This window comes from Diceros bicornis, chromosome 31 (assembly GCF_020826845.1).
Source record: "Diceros bicornis minor isolate mBicDic1 chromosome 31, mDicBic1.mat.cur, whole genome shotgun sequence".
In the NCBI taxonomy this organism is placed as follows: domain Eukaryota; kingdom Metazoa; phylum Chordata; class Mammalia; order Perissodactyla; family Rhinocerotidae; genus Diceros; species Diceros bicornis.
This window is the reverse complement of record NC_080770.1, coordinates 32,827,627-32,841,526: the sequence shown is the minus strand read 5'-3', so window position 1 is coordinate 32,841,526 and position 13,900 is coordinate 32,827,627. Positions and strand designations below refer to the sequence as shown.

The window sequence follows — 13,900 nt, the reverse complement described above, 5'->3', positions numbered from 1 at the left end:
GACTACCTTTTCTCCGTTGTATTGCCTGTGGTCCTTTGTTCAAGATCAGTTGACTATATTTATGTGGATCTATTTCTGAGCTCTTTATTCTCTTCCATTGATATTTGTTTGTTCTTTCACCAGTACCACACAGTCTTGATTACTGTAGCTTTTTAGTAAGTTTTGAAGTCGAGTAGTGTCGGTCCTCCAACTTTATTCTTCTCCATCAATATTGTATTCACTGGGCCGGCCCCGTGGCTTAGCGGTTAAGTGCGCGCGCTCTGCTACTGGCAGCCCGGGTTTGGATCCCGGGTGCACACCGACACACCGCTTCTCCGGCCATGCTGAGGCGATGTCCCACATACAGCAACTAGAAGGATGTGCAACTATGACATACAACTGTCTACTGGGGCTTTGGGGGAAAAAAATGGAGGAGGATTGGCAATAGATGTTAGCTCAGAGCCGGTCTTCCTCAGCAAAAAGAGGAGGATTGGCATGGATGTTAGCTCAGGGCTGATCTTCCTCACAAAAAAAAAAAAAATATATATATATATAGTATTGACTATTCTGGGTCTTTTGCCTCTCCATATAAACTTTAGAATCAGTTTATCAGTACCCACAAAATAACTTGGTGGGATTTTGATTGAGATTGCATTGAATCTATAGATCAAGTTGGAAGGAACTGACATCTTGACAATATTTAGTCTTCTTATCCATGAACACAGACTATCTTTACATTTCTTTAGTTCTCCTTTGATTTCTTTCATCAGCATTTTGTAGTTTTCCTCATATAGATTTTGTTAGATTTATACCTAAGTATTTCATTTTTGAGGTGCTAATGTAAATGGTATTGTGTTTTTAAATTCAAATTCCACTTGTTCATTGCTGGGATGTAGGAAAGTTATTGACTTTTCTATATTAACCTTGTATCTAGCAACCTTGCTATAATTGCTTATTAGTTCCAGGAGTTCTTTTGTCAGTTCTTTCAGATTTTCTACATAGAAGATCATGTCATTTGTGAGCAAAGACAGCTTTATTTCTACCTTCCCAATCTGTAAATCTTTTATTTCTTTTTTTTGTATTATTGCATTAGCTAGGACTTCCTGTATGATGTTGAAAAGGAGAAGTGAGAGGATACATCCTTGCTTTTGTTCCTGATCTTAGCAGGCAAACTCTAGTTTCTCACCATTAAGTATGATGTTAGCTATAGATGTTTTTTATGAAGTTGAGAAAGTTCCCCTCTATTCCTAGTTTGCTGAGAGTTTTTATCATAAACAGATGTTAGATTTTGTCAAATGCTTTTTCTGCATCTATTAATATGATCATGTGATTTTTCTTCTTTAGCCTATTGATGTGATAGATTATATTAACTGATTTTCAAATGTTGAACCAGCCTTGCACACTGAGGATAAATCTCACTTGGCCATTGTGTAATTATTTTTATACATTGTTGGATTCGATTTGCTAATATCTTATTGATAATTTAACTTTTTCTTGGAGCCACATTTCTTTTTAAAAATTATTGTTCAAGAAAAAATAAGTGTCACACATTATTATAGAAAATTTGGACTGAAAAGTAAAAAAAGAAAAGTACTCTTAATCTCATCACTCAGAGATAACCACTCTCCAACATTATGGTGTATTTCTATAGTCTTTTATAATACAAATAATAACAACAGCAACAGTAAATATCATTATTACCTCACTGAGTGGATACTTAAATTAAGCGATAACTGAGGTAGACATCCCATGGTGCCCTATTAACAAAATGGGGGGATGCAAGGAGGTAAGTAGAATACAAATTACTGCCTATGTCTAGAGGCTTCCAATGAAGATGAGAAAAATGGTTTAAGGAGGAGATTAAACATTCACTTTAATAACCTTTTCTCTACTCTTCTTGACAGTCTATTGTAAAATACGAGCAATTCAGGCTTTTAACCGGGTTGTCAGGAACATGTTTGACATCACTCAGAATGTTAGTAATGGTTCATCTCTGCTGTGTTTCTAGGCTGCTGGATAATTTTCCAAGCCTTAGGAGTGGGTAGTTGTTTTATTCACAAATAGTGTCTGTTCCACTCATACACAGAAGACACAGGAAATGGGAGACCTAGCCATCCACTGAAAAAGGACCCTGTCCCCCTTGTTGATGAAGCTCTTCCCTCGCCTGCCCTCGCGGAGCCTAGCAGAGGTTTAGAAGGAGCTCTCTTGGAGTAAAATGCCGGAACAGATAGTGGAGGCTATACAGAAGCCTCAACTTTGAGTTTCCAAACCTGAAAGTTTCCATGGACACTGGCATGCTGGGAGGACACTGTGCAGTAGGAGTGAGGACAGCTTGCAGCATCTGAAAAAGTTCCATTTCCTGCTTTTTAATTTTTCTATTTTAGAATAGTGGCCATTCAGAAGAAGGAAAGGGGAGTGAAAATGGACTTTTTGACCTTTTCAGGAGGTAATTAGAATCTTCGCATTCTATTTCATGCAGTCCACATTTTTTAGTCATTTTTGAAGTAGGCTCCTTTAAACTTACTTGCAGGAAATTTGGCTAATAGAACAAGTATTTCTGAAATCTTTAATCAATGTAGACTTGGATACTTTTCTTTTGTGTAGTTTCCTGCTTCTGACCCTGTTCCATCTTTCTCAGTTCATCTCAGCAACACTTTTCTGGAACAAATATTTCTTAAACCATAATGCTCTCTAGCCAGTATCCTTGTTGTTTTTATAATCTGTCCATAATAGAAAAGTCAATAAAACTTTGGTTTCCTACAGGCCAGCTAGCTAGCTAGGAGTTAATGGCTTCTAGCCCATGTCAAGCACATTGAATGGTGTTGTTTTTAAGTACAAGCTCTTAATTCAAGGTTTTTGTGTGTTTAATTATGTATGTGTAAAGTGCTAGTCTGCATGCCTCTTGGGTCCAGCCGAGCTTGGAAATATTAACTACAAGAGCATATAGAGAGTACCATGGGTTGAGACTTAACTCTTCAGATGTACATTCTTTATCCCAGGATTCACTTCAGGGGAATGACATCCCAGTGGGGATAACATCAGAAGCAGCCTGTTAACTGAGGAAACATTTCAATTAAGAAGAACTAAATTTGAAGAACCTGAAGCAGGCAGAAAGGGATCATTAGAGGCAATATGATTTAGCAGAAAGTACACTGGACTCGACCAGAGGAAAGTTAGTTTCTAAACCTAACTTGATTACTGCACTTCTCTGGAGCCTTTTTTTTTTCACCTCTAAAATGAGGAGGTTGGAGTCAGCGCTAATAACAATCAGATGTTCACTGGTTACTCATGACCATTCACAAATAAGTGGCCAATTTTTTTCAAATTACAATGCTATGTTTAAGCAATTTTAGTAAAATGCTATGTTTGAGTAATAACATAGCTTTTCACCCTAATGCAGCTGTAACAAAGATATATCAACTTGTTTGTAACCTAGGGCTTTAAGGTTTCAACAACTTAGAGGCCAGTCAGATGACCAAAGGGAGAAAACTTCTTTTAGGGTTTCATTTGTGTAGAGGACTCAGGCCTCTCAGGTGATATTTTCCTGGAGACTACTACCAGTGCCCCAGGAAGTACTTCAAGGAGGAAGGGGAGATTTTTCTTTTAACCAGATTAGTTCCACTTTTGGCTCTATTATATTTTAGAGTTCTACATTAAGATTTTGTTTGGGGTGAGGGAAGTTCTGTGGCTTTAAAAAGATTTGACAATTACTAGTGGATCCTATAAAAAAGGAACATTTTACATCACCAATTTCATCATTCTTTGGTACATCCAGCTTTCTCTCTTCTCTGCATCTGTGGAATTTTCTCTTTTTACGTGACACCGCACGTAGTATAGTCAAGAGTATGAAACTATCACTCTCACCTTTGAGGAGCTGTAGGATAGAGCCTGAAGAAGTTCTAAGAATCCTCTTCAGAAATGGTATCAGTGGCTACCAGGTAGCAAGTGCTGATGTCAAGGGCCTGCTGCTTCTTGGAGAACTGTGAGGTTTATAGCAGAATGGTTTTGATGGCAAGGAGGTGAAATGAAACCTGAAAGAGAGTTTTTAAAGCTGTTTCACTCCTGCCGTTGGTAGGAGTTCTTTCTCCAGACCTACCACATGCCCAATTCCCCAGGAAGTCTCTCCTTTAGGCTCTGAATTTGAATGGATGCCATGACCCGGAAGTTTGTTCTTACCATTTTTGAAGCAGGTTGGAGAATACCTATTTGTTGATTAATAGACAACAGGAGTTGGAAGAATGCTTAAAGGTTTTATAGAGTAGATTATTCTGCCTTCAATTCTCATTTGTGGCCTGATTTGTATAAAATAAACTATATGAAGGTTAACAAAAACCTATGTAGAGCAGTGTGAAATAGAAAATTTAATTTTTCAAAACCATGATTTATTTGCCTGCTACAGTCTGGTCCACACCTTTCCTGACTGTGATGTCAGCTTCCTAACTTTGAACCACATGTGTATGTGAAGTCTAGTAAAATAGGTTGTGAGTCAGTTTTATTATGATGTCCGTTTTTAGTCACTTGGAACTGTTAAGAGATTTTCTTAGACATTCAGAAAAGTTCATCCCTTAGCTAAAACTTCCTAGGTTTGGTCTCAAAGAGAAGGTCCTAGGTCTTATAAGACCTAATTTATTTCAGGGGTAGAGATCCACTGATAAATGATCACCATAAAGCATAACAGTTTTGAAATATATACACTAAAAGTAGAAAGGAGGGGCTGGCCCAGTGGCGCAGTGGTTAAGTGTGCGCACTCTGCTTCGGCGGCCCGGGGTTCGCAGGTTCCGATCCTGGGCATGCACTGACGCACCGCTTGTCAAGCCATGCTGTGGCGGCGTCCTACATAAAATAGAGGAAGATGAGCACAGATGTTAGCCCAGGGCCAATCTTCCTTAGCAAAAAAAGAGGAGGATTGGCATCGGATGTTAGCTCAGGGCTGATCTTCCTCACAAAAAAAAGAAAAACAAATAGAAAGAAATTCCATAAATAAACACCAATCACAGTTCTCAATCTGATACAGAATTTGCAGGGACATTAATAACATTTAACACTCCCCCTCCCCCTTTCTTTTGCACCAAGGAGAGTACCTGTACAACGTATATGAATTCCTGAGGGCTTCTGTCACTTAGTCACTTGATGTGTGAGCAGATCTAATAACAGGCCTTATTTTGCACTGACATTCTTATGTCAGTGTTACAAAAACTGCTTAATGTCTCAAGCCTCTTTCAGTTGTTAAGAAGCTAATTAAAAATGGCCTCATTTCCCCCTCTCCTTTAGTCTTTCTCTTCTTCAATCTCCTTTGTAGCTTTTCCCAGTTTGACTTCCCTTCCAACAGACTGTTGTAGTGAACAGAGTACCAGACCAGGAACAAGAAGGTTGGAGTCCTCTGTGTCTCCTACAAGTTTGCAGCTGTGTCTGTTCCCTTATCTGTAAAAGAAAGGGGTTCCCTTAGATGATGATACTTTCTTTTCCAGCTCTGAAATTTTCTCTTGGCCTTTCTCCTTTTGTCTACTGTTCTACCTCTTCCCTGTTCCCTACCTCAGCTACTCAGTATGCATAGTTGTCTAAAAATACTCATCAAATAAACATGGTTGTGAGGAAACATCAATAAGTATAGTTACTAGCAAGATAAGGAGTTTAGAAATTCTTATTTTGGAAATTTCTCACTTTGTTTGCAGTATGCTCTAGCCAAATATAGCCCACAGTTGTATTTTATTTGGTCTGCACAGTTGTTGCAGAGTAAAACAATAATATATTTTCACCCACCAGAGAGTAAAAATCTAAAGCCTTCACTAATATTATCCAATATTGGTGAAGGTGTAGGGAAATGCTTGCTTTTGCACATTGTTGTGGGAATGTAATTGGTGCATCTTTTTTGGAGGGCAGTTTAGCAGTATCGGTCAGTATTTTTAGAGTATATATATATTAACTCAGTGACTCCAAAGGTCTATAAAGAAACTCATATACACATATTAAAAGGTATAGCCAAGGATGTTCTTGGCTGTGTTGTTTGTAATAGCAAAAATTTGGAAATATCTTCTATTTTCATTAAGAAGGGAAATATTTAATAGATATATTTATCCTTTTATTTATATATATAAATATCCATATCTATCCATATCATACAGACGTTAAAAATAATACAAAGAATAAAGTTGATCTGTATGTCTTACATATTTTAGATAGAAAGGCAAGACAGAATCATTAGATAGAAAGGCAAGACACAGAATCATATGTTCACTATGATCCATTTATATAAAAACACCACAATTGTATACATAAATGTATATAACTAAATAGAAAAATGGCTGGAAGGATGCATACCAAACTGTTGACAGTAATTACCCTCTGAGTAGGAAAATGGTATCAGGATGAAGAAAGAAGAATTTCATTTTTTACAATATACACTCATCTTTTGAATTTTTAAAAAGTAATCATGTATTACAGGTATAAAAATGAACAAAAGGAAAAGCAAAAAGGAAGGATAAGGAATTAGTTCCTAAAGAATGAAAAAGGCAAAAAGATTAGCAGGAAATTTGTCAAAGATACTAGGGGAACATTGTTTAAAGGATATTCCCAAAACTTCAGGATCGGGTAGGAACCATAGTTTGTTTTTATTTTGGCCAAAGCTGCCTAGCACTTATAGTAATAGCTCTACCCTTCCATTTCTTTATGTGTCCAACTTAAATTATCCTTATTTGTCTATTTTCTGCAGGTAACCCGGGACCAGATGAAGGTGTTTATACAGCAGGAATTTAAGAAAGTTCAGAAAGTGATTGCTGATGAGGAGCAGAAGGCCCTGCATCTAGTGGACATCCAGGAAGCAATGGCCACGGCTCATGTGACTGAGATACTGGCAGACATCCAATCCCACATGGATAGGTTGATGACTCAGATGGCCCAAGCCAAGGAACAACTTGATACCTCTAATGAATCAGCTGAGCCAAAGGCAGAGGTAAAGGAGAATGCCTATAGTTATTAGTAGCAGGAGAGATAGGAGGAAACTAATTGCCATGTTTGCTAGCTCTGGATGTTCCCCCTTGTGGTCCCTAAACATAAATACATTGAAAGCTTAGATCGAGTATAAGTATTTAGACTGGTATGTAAACCAGTATGTAAGTATTAGCTGCTGGGAGCCCACACCCAGCAACTGGGACTGGCAAAATATTTGTCCACTGTGATTTAAAGGAGTATAGTCAATGGTGCAAATACTAATCACAGTTAAGGAGGGAAACCAGAACTCAGAGCCAGAGAAGAGGGCGATTGACAAATCCCAAGTTCTGAAATGAGCCTGTAAGTAAAGTCATCATAGGGATGAGAACTGGGCTGAATGAGAATAATTCAGGAAGTGAAGCATATAGCAGGCCAGAATGAAAGATTTTGGACTGATTATGTGAATAGTGAAAAGGTGTCTGTGAATAGTGAGAAGGTGCCTCAGGCTGGTTTTTATATGGAGCCAACTGCATAAATTGGGAGCGTAACTGTTGGTTTAAGAGAGGCATGTGGGCTAGGGCATTGTGAAGATCAAAAAAAGTGTGAGTGAGGGGCCGGCCTGGTGGCGCAAGTGGTTGAGTGCGCGCGCTCCGGTGCGGCGACCCGGTTCGGATCCCAGGCATGCACCGACGCACTGCTTGGCAAGCCATGCTGTGGTGGCATCCCATATAAAGCGGGGCAAGATGGGCACGGATGTTAGCCCAGAGCCAGTCTTCCTCAGCAAAAAAGAGGGGGGATTGGCAGATGTTAGCTCAGGGCCGATCGTCCTCACAAAAAAAAAAAAAAAATGTGTGAGTGAAAGATGTAAGATAAATGTTGAATCACTGTACAAATGTTAGTCACTGTATTCATTGTTATTTTGTAATAGGAATAAAAGGGTCTTAGGCATTTTACCAAACAACATATTTAGGCATTTAGAATCTATGTCTAAAAAAAAATTTAAAACAACCATTAAAAAAAACTTATATTTCAGCCACTGGGGAAAGGCTGTTGTTCATCAGGTTTCATAGCATTTTGTTGAAAATTCTGGTCAAGCTTATGCCAGATAGGTTTAGGGTAGGCCGTTCCAGAAGAAGACCTAGGAGAGTCACATAGACTTTCCAGGACTGCTGCTGAGTCCATGAGCTCAGCCTTAACTAGCAGTCTTGCCTTGGTCCAGGAGAGCCTCGCCATAGAATAACCAGGCAGCAGAAGAGTAAAGGTGTAATCCAGGAGGCAAATATGGTCCGGGCATTCCTGACAGGAAATGTAGGAGACCATTGGATGGTTATCTGCTTCACTCATCCTGGATTCTTGATTCATTTTCATCAGTGTGTGAAAAGAATAGACTAGATCTTGCTCTTTTCATTTCATCCTCTCCAGAATTAAGAAAGTGTGGGCCTAAATAAGTGTATAGATAGGCAAGAGAGCACTTTATATTCACCATTTCGTTTAATCCTGATATCAGCATTCATTATCTCTATTTTACAGATGGGATATTGAGATGCAGAGATGCTGACCCAGTGTCATTTAGTTAGAAGAAAACAGAGCCAGGATTCAGATTTAAGTCTGTCCTATTCCAGTGCCTGTAGTGTTTCCCTGCTACAGTATATGCCATATGCCAAGTTTGTATCTGTGGGAAGAATGAGGAGAATCAGTGTCCTACTCAGCTTTGCATTCCTAAGACCTTTGACAATGTAGAGATGGTCACTTTGTGTCTTAATAAACAAAAAGTTCAACCAGAGTTAACTCAAGGGATCAATGGCATAACTGTCCGAAATTCTCCTCAAATTGGACCCTCACATTTATTCTGTGTCGATTAGGTTGTTTTTTCAAAAATAAAGATTTAATTTTGAGAGATATCCCTCTCTCTTTTATTTTCATTTCAAATAATGAATATAGTCCCTCTCCAACATTAACTGTCATTTAAGCGCTTCAGCTACTCAACTGCACTATGCTTGTTAGCTCTGATGGAATTACTCTTAGAGATGCAAAGCTGACAAGCTGAGGACCAGGCTGTGGACAAAATAAGCTATTAAAAACGAGAAGTAGCATTCAGCTGGCTAGAGCTTTTGCACAAGGAGCTGTTATCATCTAATAGCCTCTCATTCCAGCTAATCTGGTAACTTATTGATCAGAACAAATTTCCAGTACCTCTCTTTCACCCACAGAGGAATTCTTTTCTTCCTCTTGCAAGGTATGGATTTTTTTTTTAAATCACTTGCATTTTGAATTGGCCAAGTGATTTCCCCCCGAAACAGTTTATTATGAAAATTTTCAAACATACAGCAAAGTTGAAAAGATTTTACAGATTATACCCATATACCTCCCCCTAGATTCTACCATTAATATTTTACTATGCTTGGTTCATTTTATGTATATAGCCATCTTTCCAACCTTCCACTCCTCATTTCATCTTATTTTTTGATTCTTTTAAAAGCAGATTGCAGCTTCTGGTTCTGAACAAGATAGAGTAAACACATTTCATTTTACTTCTTCCACTAATCACAGGAAAAATTCCTGGACAAAATACTTAAGTCACCTACCAGAAGACTCAAAAGTGGAGAAATGATGGCAGACTGACCAGGGACCTTGGGATTTGAGGAACCACTTGGCAGTGAGTTCCCTGGGGTTTTTCTTACTTCCTGGAAACACTGCTGGGCACAGACTAGAAGAAAATCTCCAAGAAAGGTCTGCTCTCTCTAGCCAAAGGACTGGGAAAAGGGCAGTTCACCTGTAGAGAAATCTTTTGACCATACCTGCCTATTCTGAAGATGAACACCATGAATCAAACTGCACCTCTTCCCAACCCCAATTGGCACTGCAGTAGTGGGGCCAGTGGGGTGAAAACCTATTTTATACCCTCCCCTGTAGGAATGAAGTGTCATTCTTTCTCCATGGAGCCTTTAGGTAAAAGTCTGACTTCTACCTTTGCCCCTGCCCATGTCAGTAGTGAGTGGTGCCCATCTCCCATGGAGCCTATAGGTGGGACTCGGACTTCTACCTTGGCCCTGCAGTTACAGAAGAGAAATAGTACCCCTCTTCTGTGGAGACTGTAGATGGAGCTCTAACTCCTCTTTCCCACCCCTGAATTAACTAGGCAATGCTCCTCCCCAACTGAGTTGGTGGGTGGAACCTTATCTTCCACTCTTGCCCTCGCCCTCGAATAATGAATTGGTGCCCCTCCTCCTCCCTCCCTAGCACCGTGGAGACTGTAGTGTGGAGTCCTGTCATCTGAGGGGGGCAGACCAGAATAGCACTGCAGAAGCTTTATAAACTAAATTGACATTTGAACCACAGTCCACAAAACTGATCCAGGACATGTGTTCTGAACCTAAATAGGTTCTACCTGCTAGAATAGAAGATCTAAATAGGAACTAGATTCTTATAATCCTCAAAATGTCTAAGATACAGTCTAAAATTGCTCATTTTACAAAGAATGAATAAAATCTCAACTGTAATGAGAAAAGACAGTCAGCAGATGCCAACACCAAGAAGACATAGATTTTGGAATTATCGGACAAGGATTTTAAAGCCACTGTTATAAAGACGTTTCCATGAGCAATAACAAACACTCTGGAAACAAATTAAAAATAAAAAAATCTCAGCAAGGAAATAGAAGATATAAAGAAGGATCAAATGAAAATTTTAGAAACGAAAAATATAATAACTGACTTAAAAAATTCACTGGATTGACTCAATGGCAAATTGGAGATGACAGAGGAAAGAATCGGTAAATTTGAAGATATTGATCCAATCTGAACAACCAAGAAGAAAAGATTGTAAAATAATTGAACCGAGTCTCAGGGACCTGTGGGACGATAAAGAAAGATCTAACATACATGACACCTGTGTTCCGTAAGGGGGAGGAAAAAGAATGTGGGGCTGAAAAAAAATTGAAGAAATAATTTGGTTGAAAGACATAAACCTAGAGATTTAAGAAGTTGAGTGAACCCAACCAAGATAAACACTAAGAAATCCATATCCAGACACATCAAAATCAAACTTCTGAAAACTAAGGAAAAGAAAAAACCTTGACAGCAGAGTAACCAGAGAGGAATGAAACATTAGCTATGGGGAACAATAATGTGAATGGACGTTACATAGGATGTTTCTTCTATATCTATTGAAATGATAATTTGGTTGTTCTCCATTATTCTGTTGTGATGGTTCATTACATTGGTTAATTTTACAGTATTAAATCAACATTGCATTCCTGAGATAAACTCCCACTTGGTCATTATGTATTGTCTGGATTCGATGCATTAATATTTTGTTAAAGATTTTTATGTCTGTGTTCAATGAGGGATGTTCATCTGTCATTTTACATTTTTATAATATCATTGTCAGGCTTTGTTATTAGGCTTATGCTGGCCTCAGAAAACAAGCTGAGAAGTGTTCCCTCCTCATCTGTTTTCTGAAAGAGTTTATGTAAGATTGGTGTTATTTCTTCCTTAATATTTGGTGGAATTTACCAGCAAAACCATCTCTCTTGGAGTTTCTTTATGTGAAGATTTTTGATAACCAATTCAATTTCTTTAATATGGAGGTATTCAAATTTTGTTTTGTCTTATGATGATTTAATTTTTAAAAACTTTGTGTTGTAATTTTCAAAGAATTTGTTGTTTTCATCTAGGTTGTTTTTAGTATAAAGTTGCTCGTAGTATTTTCTTATTACTTTTTAACTGTCTGTAGCATCTAGAATGATAACCCATCTTTCATTTCTGATATTGATAATTTGTAATTTTCCCCCTTTCTTTCCTTGAACTAGGATTTCATTAATTTTGTTGATCTTTTTAAACAACTAAGCTTTTGATTGACTAATTTTACTCGTTGTTTTCTATTTTGTTTATATCTGCTCTTATTTCCTTTCTTCTACTTATTTTGAGTTTACTTTGTTCTTTTTTCTAGCTTCATTGATCATTAATTTTACTACTTTCTTGTTTTATGTAAACTTTTAAATCTATACATTTTTCTTTAAGCACTTCTTTAGTTGAATTCTACAACTTTGGTTATGTTGTATTTTTATTATCATTCAGATTGAAACATTTTTTCATTTACTATGTGATTTCTTTTAACTCATCAGTTATTTAGGAATGTGTTGTTTAATTTCCAAATATTAGGGATTTTCCTACGTATCTTATAATTATTCATTTCTAATTTAGTTCCATTGTGATCAGAGAACATATTCTCAATGATTTCAGTCTTTCAACATTTATTGAGACTTGTTTTATGCATATGTGCACCTAAAAAAATTTGTATTCTGTAGTTTGGGGTGTAGTGTTCTATTAAATATCAATTAGGTGTTCAAACAATTTTTTAAGTTATGTTTTAACTAATTTTTGTGTCTAATTATTCTGTCAGCTGCTGAGAGAGGGGTGTTAAATTTCCAAGTAAGATTAAGGAATTATCTGTCTTTCCCTTTAATTCTGTCAGCTTTTCTTCAGATATTTTGAAGCTCTATCATTAAGCAAATACATGTTTATGACTGTTACATCTTCTTGATGAACTGACCCTTTAATCATTATGAAAAGTCTCTCTTTTTCTCTGATAATACTCTGTCTTGATGTCTATTTTATCTAATGTTTGTGGAGCCAGTCCAGTCTTATGCTTAATGTTTTCATGGCATATCTCTTTCCATCCATTTGCTTTCAATCTCTCTGTATTGTTAAAGTGTGTCTCTCACAGGCAGCATATAGCTAGGTCTTATTCTTTTATCCATTCTGATAATCTCTGTCTTTTAATTGAAGTGTGCAGTCCATTAACGTTTAATGTCATTATTAATGTAGTTGAATTTACATCTTCCATTTTATGATTTTTCAGTTGGTCCCTCTGTGTTTGTCCCTCTCCTTGTCTTTTCCTGCCATCTTTTGAATTTTAGAAACATTTATTTGAATTCCATTTTAATATATCTATTGGCCTTTTAGCTCTATTACTTTATTATTTTTTAGCAGTCTCTATGAGGATTACAATATATATCCTTAAATTTTCATTCTACTTAAAATTAATATCATACCACTTCACAAAAAATGTAGACACCTTGAAACTCTGGAGGCCAGTTTACCCTCTTTCCATGTTTTTTATGTTATAGTTGTCGTGTAGAAAATCTACATATGTTATAAACATTGCAAGATAGTTATAATTTTAGCTGAAATAGTCATATGCCTTTAAAGAAATTAAGAAGGAAAAATAATCATAATTTTGTATCTGTGTATGTATGTATATTTTTTAAGTGAGTTTGTGATAGTAGTTGTATAACTCTGTAAATTTACTTAAAGTCATTGAATATACACTTAAAACAGGCAATTTTATGGTGTTATAAATTGTACCTAAGTATAGCTGTTAAAAACAAAAGTCTAGATATTCCACCTGCCCAAATGCTATTTGCCTTCGATTCATGAAAATTATTCTAAAACCAGCCCATTAATACAGTGTGTCTGTTGTAAGAAACCTTCAGTACAGATGGATTTGATTAGGTCAGGTAGAATCACAGAGCTTCTGGTTGAAGGAGTCCAAAGATTACAAGGTTTCTTGGTGACATTTCTTTTTAAAAATGTGTTTGTAATCTTTCTGGGACATCTTGTAGAATATAGGGTAGGGGAGGAGTTTCAATACTAGCCCCACAGGTCTAATAAGATGTGGTCTTTCCCCTGTTTAAATAACAGTGTAAAATTATTTCTTTCTTAATCATTATAGAATATTTGAAACTTACAGACACAGCAGAAAGTAAACGCAACACACTAAGTTGATAGTTATCATTGGGTGTTATATTTGTGCCATCTTTTTCTTTTTTGTGTGTGCGTGGTTTTTTCCAGCTTTATTGAGATATTATTGACATTTAACATGTAAGTTTAAGGTGTACAATGTGATGATTTAATACATATATATTGCAAAATGATTACCACAGTAAAGTTAGTTCATCCTCTCTTGCTATTTTTTTCTTAGCTTCATATTT

General features: G+C 36.9%; 1 protein-coding gene across 3 annotated transcripts in view; it reads left to right on the top strand.

Annotated features, from left to right (window-relative positions):
- Positions 1 to 13,900, top strand: part of TRIM44 (tripartite motif containing 44) — a 110,422-nt gene that overhangs the window by 43,176 nt on the left and 53,346 nt on the right. For 2 of the 3 annotated variants that reach the window (XM_058527144.1, XM_058527145.1), the window contains exon 3: positions 6,689 to 6,928. In XM_058527144.1, the coding sequence (XP_058383127.1) occupies positions 6,689 to 6,928 (240 nt within the window). Of the gene's footprint in view, positions 1 to 6,688; positions 6,929 to 9,456; positions 10,404 to 13,900 lie in introns of those variants that run through there. The other variant, XM_058527143.1, reaches the window with a different exon arrangement.